This window comes from Anser brachyrhynchus (assembly GCF_964034855.1).
Source record: "Anser brachyrhynchus genome assembly, chromosome: 3".
NCBI lineage: Eukaryota > Metazoa > Chordata > Aves > Anseriformes > Anatidae > Anser > Anser brachyrhynchus.
The window spans coordinates 92,726,032-92,740,127 of NC_137696.1; the positions used below are offsets into that span (position 1 = coordinate 92,726,032).

General features: G+C 36.2%; 1 protein-coding gene across 8 annotated transcripts in view; it reads right to left on the reverse strand.

Annotated features, from left to right (window-relative positions):
* Positions 1-14,096, reverse strand: part of MYO6 (myosin VI) — a 106,420-nt gene that overhangs the window by 60,266 nt on the left and 32,058 nt on the right. For all 8 annotated transcript variants that reach the window (XM_080583754.1, XM_080583751.1, XM_080583752.1 and 5 more), the window contains exons 3-7: positions 10,420-10,489; positions 6,322-6,395; positions 4,207-4,336; positions 3,091-3,196; positions 1,061-1,116 (exon numbers count right to left, since the gene is read on the reverse strand). In XM_080583754.1, coding sequence (XP_080439880.1) covers positions 1,061-1,116; positions 3,091-3,196; positions 4,207-4,336; positions 6,322-6,395; positions 10,420-10,489 — 436 coding nt within the window. The remainder of the gene's footprint in view (positions 1-1,060; positions 1,117-3,090; positions 3,197-4,206; positions 4,337-6,321; positions 6,396-10,419; positions 10,490-14,096) is intronic.

Below are 14,096 nucleotides of genomic sequence, written 5' to 3' on the forward strand. Positions count from 1 at the left end.
TTTATAACTGTCTTATTAAGACACCTTTGATAACTGTTCAGGTACCCAGATACTTTATGTAATGTTAATATTTTTGAAGAATTGATTATGAATAAAGAGAAATTGCAAGAGGCCCTTCAGATAGGTTAAAGGCTCCTCTATTAATACAGATGCTGTAAGCATGCTCATTAAAATTGTGCTTAAAAAACTTTAAAATTCATGCATTGGATGCCGTTTTAAATTTAAAAACAAAACAAAAACACTTTAATCATAATATCTGGAAGTACCAATTAATTTTATGGCATACTGCATCAGGCATTATCCAGCTCTTGGCCACTTTCTGTGTTCATTTAGCACGCAGTAGATTTCACTGAGAAATTGATTTAAGCAAGCCTTCAGCAACAAGAGATTAAAGCCTGCAGTACTGCTCTTGAATAATCAATGGCTCAAATATGTAAACAGAAATATTTAAAGCAAAAGTAAAAATTTTTGGTTTAGGAAAAAATAAAAGTAATAAAATCCTGAAATAAATCTACTAGAAGCTATAGACAGATCAGGCATTTTTAGAGTGGTTGTTTGGGTTTTGAGATATTTATGCTTTCTCAAAAACTTATTTTCTGGTTAATTAGGAATTCCATGCAACATTAAAATGCTCAACCGATTGACCAAAAACAAACAAAACACTCTCTTCTGACCTTGTTTGGGAACCTATTATAAAGATAGACACAATGAAAAAGAGAGAAACATTCTGGTGAGAAGGAGGAATTACATCTTCCTGGTAGTAACAGGTATGAATGACAATATTATATTCTCCTTGCAGATTCATACAACATAAAATCCAATGTTGGGTACACGTGTGAAATTCAACTCAAAGTCAAGATCAAGTATTGTATGACACCTTATTAAATAAAAGTAAAGCAAATCATAAATAAAATATATATATATTTTAAGATCAAGGTACGTTCCGTCCTAGGAAGTCTGATAGTGTTTTCATCACAGCTGATATTGTATGACATTTCAAATTTGAAAAAAATAAAACAACAAGTTGGAACCTTAAATTAAATTAAACAAAATACAATACCTTCTACAATTCTATCATCAATGTCTTGGCCAGTACCATAGGACTCTGTCAAATACCTGTAAAAAAGATAAAAATAATAAAGATAAAAGTATCTTTCATGTGTCAGGTTACCTCAGTTCAACAGGGCTAGGCACCATACTTACTGACCACTTACTAAAGGGAGGGTATACTGATTATAAGTTCCACGTTCCCACATCCTTCTAAAATAAATACAATTTGACCTTTCTTTTTTTATAACAGAAATATTCTTGTAGACTTCAGATTCTTTTTCCAATACTTCAGGATAAGTTGGAAATTTCTTTTAGATGAGCATATGGCAATTACACTTTTATACAAATGCAGTGTATCTATTCCTGTATTATCTGTATTTATTAGTAATCTCAATAGACACATGAATTTTCATATGTATTTCCTGAATTAAAGTTCCATGCATATGGCTTCTGCATTCACAACCATCAACGTTAATAAAAAGTCCACACATAGTTGTGAGATAGGAAATTGCAATACATATTTAAGGTATAGTTCAATTTAACAATTGAAGAAGGGATTTGAAAACAAATTCAGAAGTTTCTTTGAAGGTGCAGCTTTTTCTTTTTGTTTTGTTTTTGTGTGGTTTTGTTTTTTGTTTGGTTTTTAAACACCACCATCACCTCCCCTGAGTACAGGGCATACCTTGTGGAAATGTACAACTAAATCTGGGACACATTAAAAACAGTTCTTGAAATAGAACCTTCCAAAAAAAGTTTAGAAACATTAACAGAGCTGTATTAGTAGTACCTTTTGCCTTCTGATTACACAAGGAAAAAGCCTTCCTGTTTTTAAAACTCAATGACATTTTGTACACAGACTCTGTGGGGGTGGGTGGCGGGGAGCAGCAGCAGTGGTGCTATTTGCCTGCCATGTAATCAAAACTTCCTTTGCTGAGAAGCAGAAGAATAACAGCCTTTGAGGACATTCCTCAGGGGATGCTCTCCCAGTGCCTGCGGTCTTTTTTTTATTCTTGGCAGGATCAAAGTTGTGAGCTGTCTTCAGTTGGGATGTCCCCTGTAAATATCATTACCATCACCTTGCCGCAACTCCTACAGCTCTCCGCTAAAGGTTGCACAGGGGAAGAGAAGAACAGTAGAAAGGACGGACAACCAACCAAGACAATTCTTCCTGGGATGCGGGAGATAACATGACTGCTGAACATACATATGTGATGCAAGAGAAAAGGGAGTTCAAGATTTACACAGGGAAACAAGGATAAGGGGGGAAGGGAAAGCATTCACACTGCCTGCACTGTGCTTCCCTAGATAATCAGGCCACCTGTACTGTAGGTGAATTTAATGCAGCAGTGCTCTCCAGTTACAGTGCTTCAGAGTGATATAAAGCAGTTAAAGTATGACACAAATACGGTCAAAACTATTAAAAATATGTAAGGAAGAAAGGCTAGTATATATCAGCAATATGGCCTCCATATAGTTTATGATGTTTGATTTAGTATCTGTCATACCTGAACATCAATAAATAGATAAATCTCATTATTCAGTACTTATTCAGCAAATTAGGGTAGAAGTATATTATGGAATCCCTGCAGCTGTCTCAAAAATCAATAGTAAAAAAGCATGAATACTCAAGCAAACTGAAGAAACAAAGACAGGAAAACAGACACATGCACAGTTACGGCAAAAACAAGTGTGTCTTGCAAGGCACAATTAAAGTGCCTAATTTAAATTTTATCAACCACAGTACCAGATGCACAATACCAAAATGACTGCATCATAAACCATAATAACTATATGATGTCACTACGACCGATTTATGGTTTCTGTGAATATGCAGCCATTGCCATATGTTACCATGTCAGCATTTATGTTTAACCCTGTGAATTTCTTGTATTAAAGTGTATGTAGAAGGATACAGATAACTTACTGAATTGGGTCTTAATGCTACGTTACTGATTGATTACCTTAGAATTAATTCTGTTTGTCAGACAAACACATCAACAAAAGAGATTCACTGAATAACTTTGGTCCAAAAGTACACACCTCAAAACAAATTTAGTGTTTTCTGTCTTGCCAGCTCCTGATTCTCCAGAAACTATGATGGACTGACTCATCTTGAGTACTTTCATATCACGGTATGCTTTATCAGCTTAAATAAAAGAATATATGAAACATGACAAAAATTATGTTTGCAATTCTCCTGAATATTAAAATAAAAATTAATCACAATACAAACAGGCAAATTTAACATTTTCAAGAATAAAAAGCAAATCTTTAAGTTACAATAGACTCAGTTGTAAAGTTTCTCTTTAAACTATATTATAGCTGCCCACCCTCCAACACTGACACATTAGAGCTTAAAGTCCTTGGAAACAGAAACCTAATCAACTTTTTAGGACAAAATAAAACAAAGCAACCACGTAAAAATAAATCTCTTCTGTTAAATGCATTCACAAAACAGCTGAAAATCAATCTTACTTTAATAGTTCTTTTAAAGGGAAACTTTCAGTTGCATTTTGTAACAAGCAAAATCTGAGCCAAGGACACTTAGAAACACATTTGTGTATTTTAATTATTATTTTTTTTTATGCAGCACGTACTGAAAAAAACAGCTGTTTAGACTTCAACAATTGTTTGATGACAAAACGAAGTTTAACACTCTCAGAAGGCTGTATTCCAATCAAATGCTGTATTCATAGTTTCCAGATTTTTTCTTAAACATGATTACTTTCCAAGTGACTTAAAATAAGGTTTATCCCAGTAATAATATTTAAAAACATTTTCTGCCTGTAACATAATCATCTAAAAAGAAACAGCAGATGTGTGATTTGGTTATATAATGTAAGACCAATTAAAATCATTATATTTTGCCAGTTTTAATTGTCATTCTTCACTTCTAAAATCTGTTTTTTTTTTTTTTATTTTATGATTGTAAATTACATTAAAACTGCTTAGACATAAAACACTGGAGGTACAGAACAATCATAATAAGTTGCCAGATTCTCTCAAGGATGAGAAAACTTGCAATTTTAGCAATCACTTTTTATTTGCTAATAGCTTAAAGTAAACGAATTACAGTTACAGAGCCGCAGTTTGCATATAGCTGCAAAGTACTTAATGCTTGTTCTGTAAACGACAAAACCCAGACTCAATACATACCAATAGCAAAAACATGTGGTGGCAACGTCCCAAGTGATCTACCCTGGTACTTTTTAATAGTATCTGAAGAATAAAACTTGGGTATATCAAAATATGGATTCACTGCAATGAGAATGTTGGCTACGTATGTCTGTGAAGAAAACAATTAACAGCAAACAATTAGCTAGTATCCAACCAAGTGGTTAAGAGCAATTTTCTATTATTATTGAAGAGTACAGCTGAAGTATAACAATTAAAATTCTCTCTAGCTAATAGGTACAAGAAGGGATATGTTTTCAGAGCTCCTCTAATTATCTTCTCAGGACTTCTGTGAAAAAACGCTTCTCAGGAGAATTTCCTAACCACTGAGCTGTGGAACATGTCCTGAATTTGACCTTTCTCCCTCTTCTTTTAAATGATTTCCTATTGTATGAGTTGCTGGATCACGGATAAAACATCACTACTTCCTCCTCTAAACTAAACTCTTGGCTAGCATAATGCAGTCTCCTCCAATGACATTAATTTTTCACTATCAAATGGAAGCAACTCAGCAGGAAGGACTGACTGGGAACACATTCGAGCCAGGCAATAAAATCATTCAGCTGCGAGAAATTAGCTATGGCTGTTTCCACAGTGAGAAATACAGAATACAAATGCTCTGTAATAGAGAAGGAATTTGAGAAAAATCTCAAACCAGGTTTGCCTTTTAGTTTTTGACAATAAGGAAAACTAAAAAGTTTCATACAATAAGGAAGATCGAAGATATGTTGTACTTAACATTTCTGAAAAACCTTTCATATTTTGGTTTTAATGGCCAGATCACATACAAGGATGAACAGAAGTCTGCAGCACAGAAAAAAGCAGATTTGCAAGAAAAGGTCTGGAGAAAATCAGATAAACCCTCAGCCTGAATAACTTATTTGCTTTGTTGTTACTAAGCATATCCCAAGACTGAATTTTGGATGCTATCATGACATGCTGACAGAAGATTGGACACACACAATATATTAATTTTCTTAGATGCTTCTATTTTCATCACTTATTTCTCTGATGGAAAATTCATGCACAGAGTTCCTCGTAAGCTGCAAGTTCTAGTATTAGTTTTCCTCCTAGTAAGAATACAAATGTTGTTAACCAGCTCTAAAAAATATTAATCATAAAATAAAGAAAAATATACCCACTCAGGACAACAGGACAACGTATTAGTAGCAGTGGTTTAAAATGAAGAAAAGGTTTGTGAAACTAAATACTGTCCTCCCTCATGATCAGTTCAGTTTCAGAATTTATTTTATTGCATTGGGGTTTTTGTGTGCATGTGTGTTTTATTATTATTTTTCCAGGACAGCATTCGAATCACCATTTTTATTTATTTATTTTAAAGCTGGTGCTTGATCTTGAGCCTATAAAGAATTTATAGCTATGTAAAGTTAACTGCAACAAAGGAAAATAACTATACTTTTTTATGTTAATATAAAAGGGTATAACTCTAAATCAATTCATTTTAGAACCGTAGGTTAACACAAAAGTTGATTATTTAAACACTGACGCTTAGAAATTGTGTAGAATTATTTTGTATTATCACTAGCCAGCTTTCTATAAAAAAAATAAGAAAGAAAATTCTTATCTTTCTTCTGTTTCACAGCTGTCAGTGTCAGGGCAGATGGCAAGGACAAAATGTAATTTAGTCAGAATTCATTAAGTACAATTAGGCAATTTGATAGCAATATAAAAGATTAAGATGGACATCTGAGCTAGGAGGTGTCAGAGACGGCACCTGTTTGCTTCGTTCAAAAATAATGAAGAAAGAACCACTTTGTTAAAAGCTACTCCACTGGTGAGGTAAGTTCCCTACAGGAACAGACCTTTGTGATAGAAATGCTGTGCTGTAGTTGCAACTGAGCAGTCAAGGAGAGAAAAATCTATTGCTCTGCCTGATAAAAAAATTAGCAAGCATCAATTTGATTCAAGTCTCAAGCAAGGTAGCAAAAAATACCTAAAAACCTCCTAACTTTCTGATAGTACCATTCCTGCTAATTTTCTGTGATAGAGGAAAAATAATATTGTTTTTGTTGTTGTTTTGTGTGTTTTGAAAGGACATTTATTGTCAGATTAGTTGACATGACAGATAATACTTACATAAATTCTGTCCTTACTGTACCGAACTTTGATATTGTGAAGGAGAGTGGCTTCATTTAAATACATCAGGGAACCTGCAAATAAAAAACAATCATATACCATTAAGAGCACAGAACTACCTTAATGTACAGCCAAGCAATTAAGTCTAAGGATTAAGGAGCATTTTACTTCCCCTCTCTTTGATTGTAGTTTAATCCTATCATTCCTTCGCACTGTGTTGAGGCAGAAGAACTGCTGACTCAATATATGCTTTAAAAATTGTACACCTACTCCTTATCGTACAACCTAAGTTAAAGAAAGTTGCTGAACGAAGAATTAGATGACGGGAGCCTCAACACATTGTGCTCGGTATAAATTGTCAGTTTTAAGGTCCTTTTTAATGTCCTTCCAGACGAACACGGTGTGTTTCCCTCCATTCTGTCCCACGAGTGTGGAAACCAGTGCCTATCAAAATCCGTAAAACCAATGATGTTCCCTTCCAGCTCCTCTCTACAACATCCACAGGGTAACACCATCTTGTTGCTACTAGGCCTCCTCAAACAAACTATCGGGGGGGAAAGGATGTTAACAAAACCAAGCTATTTTCTTACCCTGTTAATGTAAAATAGCTAAACTAACTTTGCCAACATGTTAGCAAAGGCAACCCAAGGCAGAGAGCAGGCACACACACACAGTTTCAACGTGCTGGCAAATCTAGGCCTTGTTTTCAGAAACAAGATGTTTAAGACACCAGAAGGTGTTGGCAGCCTTAATTAGAGAGAAGTGAAGGCACTACTTATTACACAGCCTCGATATTCAAATATGCCGAATCCTCTATCTGCCTAAAATTTAAGTGCACGACACTATTTTGTCTTGTTACAACTGACTGACTGCCATACTGGTAAACCTTACAGATTAGTGGCACTTAAGTTGTAGATGGAATAAGCACTTAATGGTACCCCCTACCTCACATGAGGGCAATATATGAATGGTCAGTGCACAATGACCAGTGAAGTGTAGAAAGCTGGTATCATTTCTGAATTTGGGCCGCATGGGACCACCAATGCCCTTCCTCAGGGGCCCCAGCAGAGAAAAATGTTCTAGCTCATTGCCACAGATGTGCAAGAGAGAGTGCCAACTCTTATTGCCTGAAGTACATCTTCCCAGACACCTCACCCAGCAAGGAAGCCTGAAGCCCAGCAAGGAGTTTAACTTCTCTCTCCACCCTCCTCCTGCTGACCCGAAAGGTACTGACAAAAGATAATGGGAGCATCTCAAGAGCACGTGTGTTGTCTTTTTCCATCCTATACCGTTCCTTCGGCAGAAGGACAGGGAGTAGCTCTGCCTCACGCCATATGCACCAGACCAGCCTGAAGCAAAAGCAGCTTCTGCAGTGGTTTGCAGCCTCCCTCTGGCTTGTGTAGCTCCACTGAATAGCAGTACTTCCTTCCCTAGGTGACTAAATGTGTATCATTTGAATTCTCACTGTTGAGTTGAGAAGCTACTAATTGTCTTCATACCCTTAAAATTCAAAAGAAACAATCCTCTCCCTTGATTGCATCTTCATAAGAACCTCTGGGGGTGTGAAGTATATTTTAAAGGAAATAGGCATTCTAATAAAAACCTGATAATTATCCAGTCAACATAGGACCCCGAATTTTAACATGCCCCCAGTATTCTCTTAGCACAAGGTTTCCAGCCCTGTTAAAGGCACTGTGCCTGCAGACTCGGTGCAGAACAGGAGCCTGCTCCAGGGGAAACATTGCTGCCTCAAGACAAGACTAAGGCTTAAGTCTGCAATTTCAAAATCTATCTTCTTTAGAATAAATCCCTTAAAAGTGGCATTCATATCCAGAGCCACAGGAAGTAACCAGAGGGAGAATTCTGCATATTCATATGGCTCATTAATAAATATAACCAGTGTATGTGCATTTAATAGTCCACGTATTTATTTGCATACACACACACAAAGTTCACAGAAGTCATCAAGTCAAGCACTTAGTCAGGAAAAACCAATGCCAAATTTACACACACCGGCTCTCCTGAGTCTGCAGAATTTTATTTTATTTTTTACAATTCTTACCTGATAACCTGCCCCCCTTTTCTTTTTAAAACTCGTTTCACCTCAAAATCAAGTTCTGTTTTTTTTTTTGTCCCCTTATGGTGACAGACCTCCAAACCTAAGTGTGAGGGAGTGGAAGAGGAGTGTGAATCACAAGGAAAGGTAAATCCTTTGTCTCTGTACCATTTGCAATATTTACTTTAAATTCATGTTTGAGGAAGGGCTAGATTCTCAAAAAGTCTTTCTTGCAGCCAGTGCATTTGGGATGTAGAAGACCAAGAGTAGGGGCAAAAAAAAAAAAAAAGCAATACTTAGCAAATTACACCCTAGGAAGGAGTTAATCACTAAGCATAGGTTGGAATGGTAAGTGTATTATTAACTAGACCTTCAGGATTTCTCAAAGCTTTATTATAAGGAGAGATGGAAAACACCCAGTAGTTTGTAAAGTGAATTATATTTATATAATAATTATTCTTAAAGATCTGTGATGATCAGCACAAATCCTCTCTGTGAGAGAAGGAAACTGAACTTGGTTTCACACATGCTAGAGATGAACATCAAGTGTGGAGCAAAAAGTGGAAATATATTGGAAAAGTCTCAAAATAATATTTGAAACAGAAGGGATTGCTGGACAAAATATTTTTAAGTTTTATATTTTAGCCAGTAAGCCAAAGAAGACATTCTCTCCCATAGGATGACTGTTTTAACTTAATTGAATAGCACTTTGCTAAAATCTCGAATGACTTCCAGTATCTCATTCCAAATTTCAGTTCCCTGACTAGGACGCTGAGGTGCCAGGACATCTCAGTAACGCTGCTGTGACAGATGCACACATTAAATGCATTTCCCTAACAATCATCATGTGCAGAGAAGACAGGTACAAACATCAGCAACTGGAAACAAAGCTGCCAGCTTGGTTCCACCTCTGACAACACTGCGCCATTTAAGTACAATCAGAAGCCTCAAGCCTTGCCACAAGCTTTTGCTTGTTCCTTACAGAGCAGTTTTAACATCTGTACTTCCTGCCATGGGATACAAATACCATCCCCCTGTTCCACGATATAAATCTTGGTTCTTAAATCATCAACAACTTTCAAAGTCCTACCTGCTATTTATTTTAGAGGAAGAACAACGGAAGCTACTTTTGCCCACCATTTACAAAGTTACTAGCATTTTGGCCAACCAGTAATCCCCATTGGAAATATTTAAAAGAATTTCCTTCACTAGATCTTCAAGATAGGATAGTCTCTGTGAATAGATTTGCTCACAAACAGCAACAGCAGCAAAATATTTTAACAGTTCTATAAAAGCTGGTCCTTTCTCACTCATCTTGGTACTCTCTCCCCTCACCCTAGATTTGCATACTCGATTTGTTCCACAGATCTAACTATAAACAAACATTATTTAACCATAAAACCTCACAACACAACATGTATTACACTTCATTTTTTTACAAGTTCACTTTATTACAAGTTCACTTCAAAGGTCCTTCTCCAGCAGCCCTCTTGTCTAATTCACTATAACCTATTTCCCTTTCCAATGGCCTTAGGGGGTCCATATTCCTGTTTCCAGTTTTAGAAATGTTATCTTAAAATTTATTTTCAACTACTTATACTTCCACAGGAATGCTATCTGAGAAGTGGGTCGCATGCAGGAAAACACAGTACAATAGAGCTGCTGATAAGGCAGCTCATTCTTTTGCTGAGAGATTCAGTTAGCGTCAAAATGCTCAATTCAGTTGATCAAAATGCAGGTAAATAGCACCTTATATATATATATATATATGAATTAGTCAAGTAACAGCTGTATGTGGGAATAACTCATGTAATCATGAATTCCTCTAAAGTGTTCAGCTGAAAATTAAAAAACACAATAAATGATATTTAAAACAGGCTTACTTTAATAAGTTTCGAGGACTAGTAAATTTCATACACAAACTCAAGCAAAGAAAACAAAAGGACTATAAGAAAAAAAAACAGGGAGCTTGTAAAGAAACAATATTCTTTCCCATACAATTTTTTTCAAATGGATAATTTATTTTAAAATTCATAACTCACAATTATCTTCCACGTCCTTTTTGCTGTCCTCTTCAGCAGGAAACACTTGATTGATAGCAGCCTGGAAAGTCTGTTAGATGAAAAATACTAAAATTGTTGTCATTCCATAAAAATAGAGAGTTCAAAGATGTCTTATGTCAGGTTGCAACTAAATGCACCATCATCATGCATAGTGAAAAATGAAGTTTCTAGCTTTATATCTCGGCACTGGAAATGTTACTGAGCTACCAGGTGCAGATAGGAACAGCAGCATTTGCACTACATTACAAAAACCAATTACTATAATATATATTCTTATTGTAAAAATATTTGATGCATTTTGAAAATTGCACATAGCCATTGGCATGTAACAACAGACAACACCAAAAATGAAGATTAGAAAAACAAGAATACTGCAAAGGGAACAGAACTATGAAGGACACACAATTTCCTCAGCTTTGCAAAGAAGCAAAGATAACAAAAAACAAATTATTAGTTCAGTGAAAGGACTGTATTGTCATCATCATATCTTGTTTTAAAACATTCTCACTTAAAACATAAATATTCAATATATAATATTCTCTATATCTCCAAATTCTGTAGCTTTGGGTGTTTTCTTTTTTTTTTTTTTTTTTGCCTTCAACAAACCAGTACTAAAGTAAAACAAGACTTTCCTTCAACCCTTGTACTCCAGTAACACAAAACAGCCATTTAGCAACTGCTCATATCCAACTGGAAAAATTAATAACAAACCCAACTTTGTTTATCCTCTGTTCTTTAGAAATCGTAATTTATATTGTAAAGATGAAGAAATATCCTATAACTTTTTTTTTTAAAAAAAAAAGCTTGCAGAACTGTATTACAGCATCTGCACAAAGCTACTGAATATTGTAAGAACTAGGCTTTTAATTATACTTCTTATTTACAGTAGTAATAGCTCGTCTGAGCTACCTAGGAATGAACAAAAACCTTGTTGTACCAATTAAACGTGACAGAGCTGCCATGCTGCTACAGGCCTTTTCCCCATGGAAATGAAGACAAGAAGCCTACTTAATTCTTTCTCTACTAGTTTAAAAGACAACCAACTACATCTAAAAGAATGACCCTAATAAATAAGCAAGTTTGCTTGCTTAATTAACATCGTACCCAGCAAGACAGTACCATGAGAAGCATCTCACATGGATGTTTAGAAGAAATACAGTAACTTTTTTCATCTTTGCTTCCGTACAAAAGACACAATAAATGTGATTTTGCAACTTAGACCACTGTGAACAGCCACAAATTCCAACTCCCTTTAAAGTGGCAAGGATTAAAAACATCCCTGAGCCAAAATAATTGTTGCTGGTTGGAAAACATTAAGTCTGTAATATCCCTTCCCTACAAAGTTACCATACTATATGCTAATTATAGTCATAAATTATACTTTGCCATCTCCTTATCAAGATTCAATGCAGAAAAAAAAAAGTGCATAAAAAGCTTTTGTAAGGGAAAAGCATCTGCATGGTGACTTTGGAACTACTGAACATCTGTCAGACCAACCTCCTCCACAATATCCTTCATGCTGGAGCTGCAGGGGATCTGAACATTACCTACCTGCAAGTTTAGCAGGGTAGAGAGCCCCCTCTTTCCCTCCCTCTCAAAACATTGCAGTTGGAACATCTCACCATAATTTTCTCCCCAAGTTTGTCAACAATAAAGGTGGTTTGCATTGCATAAAGTCATATTTGAACAACAATTTCCCCATGTACTCAGTTCATTCTGCATGCAGAAGTGGAAAAGCTTAAAAAAAAAAGCTTGACTTACTTCACAAAAATCTGAGTTCAGTTTTTCTTGCTTGCTGACGTGTAACTCAAGTTTAACCACTAACAAATACATATTTACTTATTTTTTTCCAAAAGCGTGAACATGATGTACAGCTGTTCTGTAACACTCTTCACAAAGTTTTGACACCAACATTTCATGGATCTAAACCCAGCTATACCTCAGAAGAGGAAGGAAGAGCCTTTTCACTGTCCTCACCACTCAGCCTTCTGATCAAAGATAAAGCTCAGTGAAAAATTAAGGAAAACTGATACTGGTTACGTCTTCCTTCATTTTTTCACACAATGGGAATTGTGAAATGATTGCTAGGAATTGCAATGTTAGATATGCTGCAGGGACAGTCAGCTTGTGACAAATCAGATGTCCTTCTTCTAGTCCTTCCTACCTTCTGTAATTTAGTACAGTATCACATTAACTATTTCATGAGTCATAAAACAAATAGGCAATGTAAAAACAACTTAGCAACTGTTTTTCTGATGGACTTTTTTAGATCAGACGTGAACATGAAGCCTCGTTTAAACTATATCAACCAAGAATTTTACTCCTGTCCCAGTTACTCTACTGCTTTATGTTTAAGGTGATTACTTATCATATAGGTAATACATTACCTAGATGTGTAGGGCTTTGAATATTGCCAAATACTACTAAAATTTAATATATTAAACAGAAAAATGGGCAAGCTATTTCATATCCGCCATTTAAAAATTATCCAAAGCGATTATTTACTTGCCCCATATTTTGAAACACATTGACTGTAAGAAGAAAACACTTCAGGCATATTTGGTCAAAGACATTTACATTAAGACATAGCTTAGGACGATCTCATTCTAAAAAATGGACAGGATACTGATCTTATGAACCACTTATGAAAGTGGTCTCAGGAGGCAAAACAGAGGGTTTGTGGGTTGGTGGTTTTTTTCTTTTTTCCTTTTTGTAATGAAGCAGCCCTTGAAATCCAATGGCAATCTTAACTATTCTCCCAGAAACAAGATGAGTGAAAAAAGATACCTTTCCGTTCAAGCAGGATCTTCTTTCTACCATGTAATAAAATATGTGTAACCGTGCCTTCCTTTGTATCTTCTAGATACAGACACAGAGACATCCCTACTCTCAGCTGCATTCTACAGAACAGCCTAAAGCAACACAAACTGTTCTTATGATGGACAAGAACCTGTCTCTTTTGCTCAAGCAAGCAGCACTCACTGCTAAAATACTGCCTTTGCTTGGGAACACTGAACTTTGGACATTCTGATCCTTACTTTCAGAATACATTTATTTATTTATACTTAACCTGGGGAAATGCCGTGCTGGTTATTCAGAACATACCGGAACAGCTTTCCGGGACCCCTCAGAGCCTTTCTCAGAGCCATAAAGTGCTTCTCAGGTGACTGCAGCAGGGGTATGGACTGGTGTCTGCAGCAATATTTGCCTCCCCAGTACTGCTAGGAACTGATCACTAGAGAAACTCATTAGCCACCCCCTGTGCCTCTGTACCACAAGGGTCCCAGAAAGGCATCTCACGGTGTATCTCTCCCTAGTCACTAAATTCAGATTTGCTACCTCCAGGAAAAGAATAAATTCCCCATTTGACAATTTCACTGGGATCTGCCTTCTCCCTGTTGTAGCATCAAGCAATACAACATAAAAGCTATTTTCTCGAGGTTGGGATTTCTGATAAGTTCCAAAAAGTACATTCTGAGTAAAAGACGTGTGAATGCAACACCAGCTGAGTCTAACAACTGGCTGTCTTTCTATCCACCTTCTTCCTGGCACACCATCGTGGGACTGCTGGCAGGACGTAGCTGCTGGGCTGAGCCCCCTTTCTCTGCTCAGATGCAGAGCTCATCCTCAGGGCAGTGCTCCGTCCCTAAGAGGGA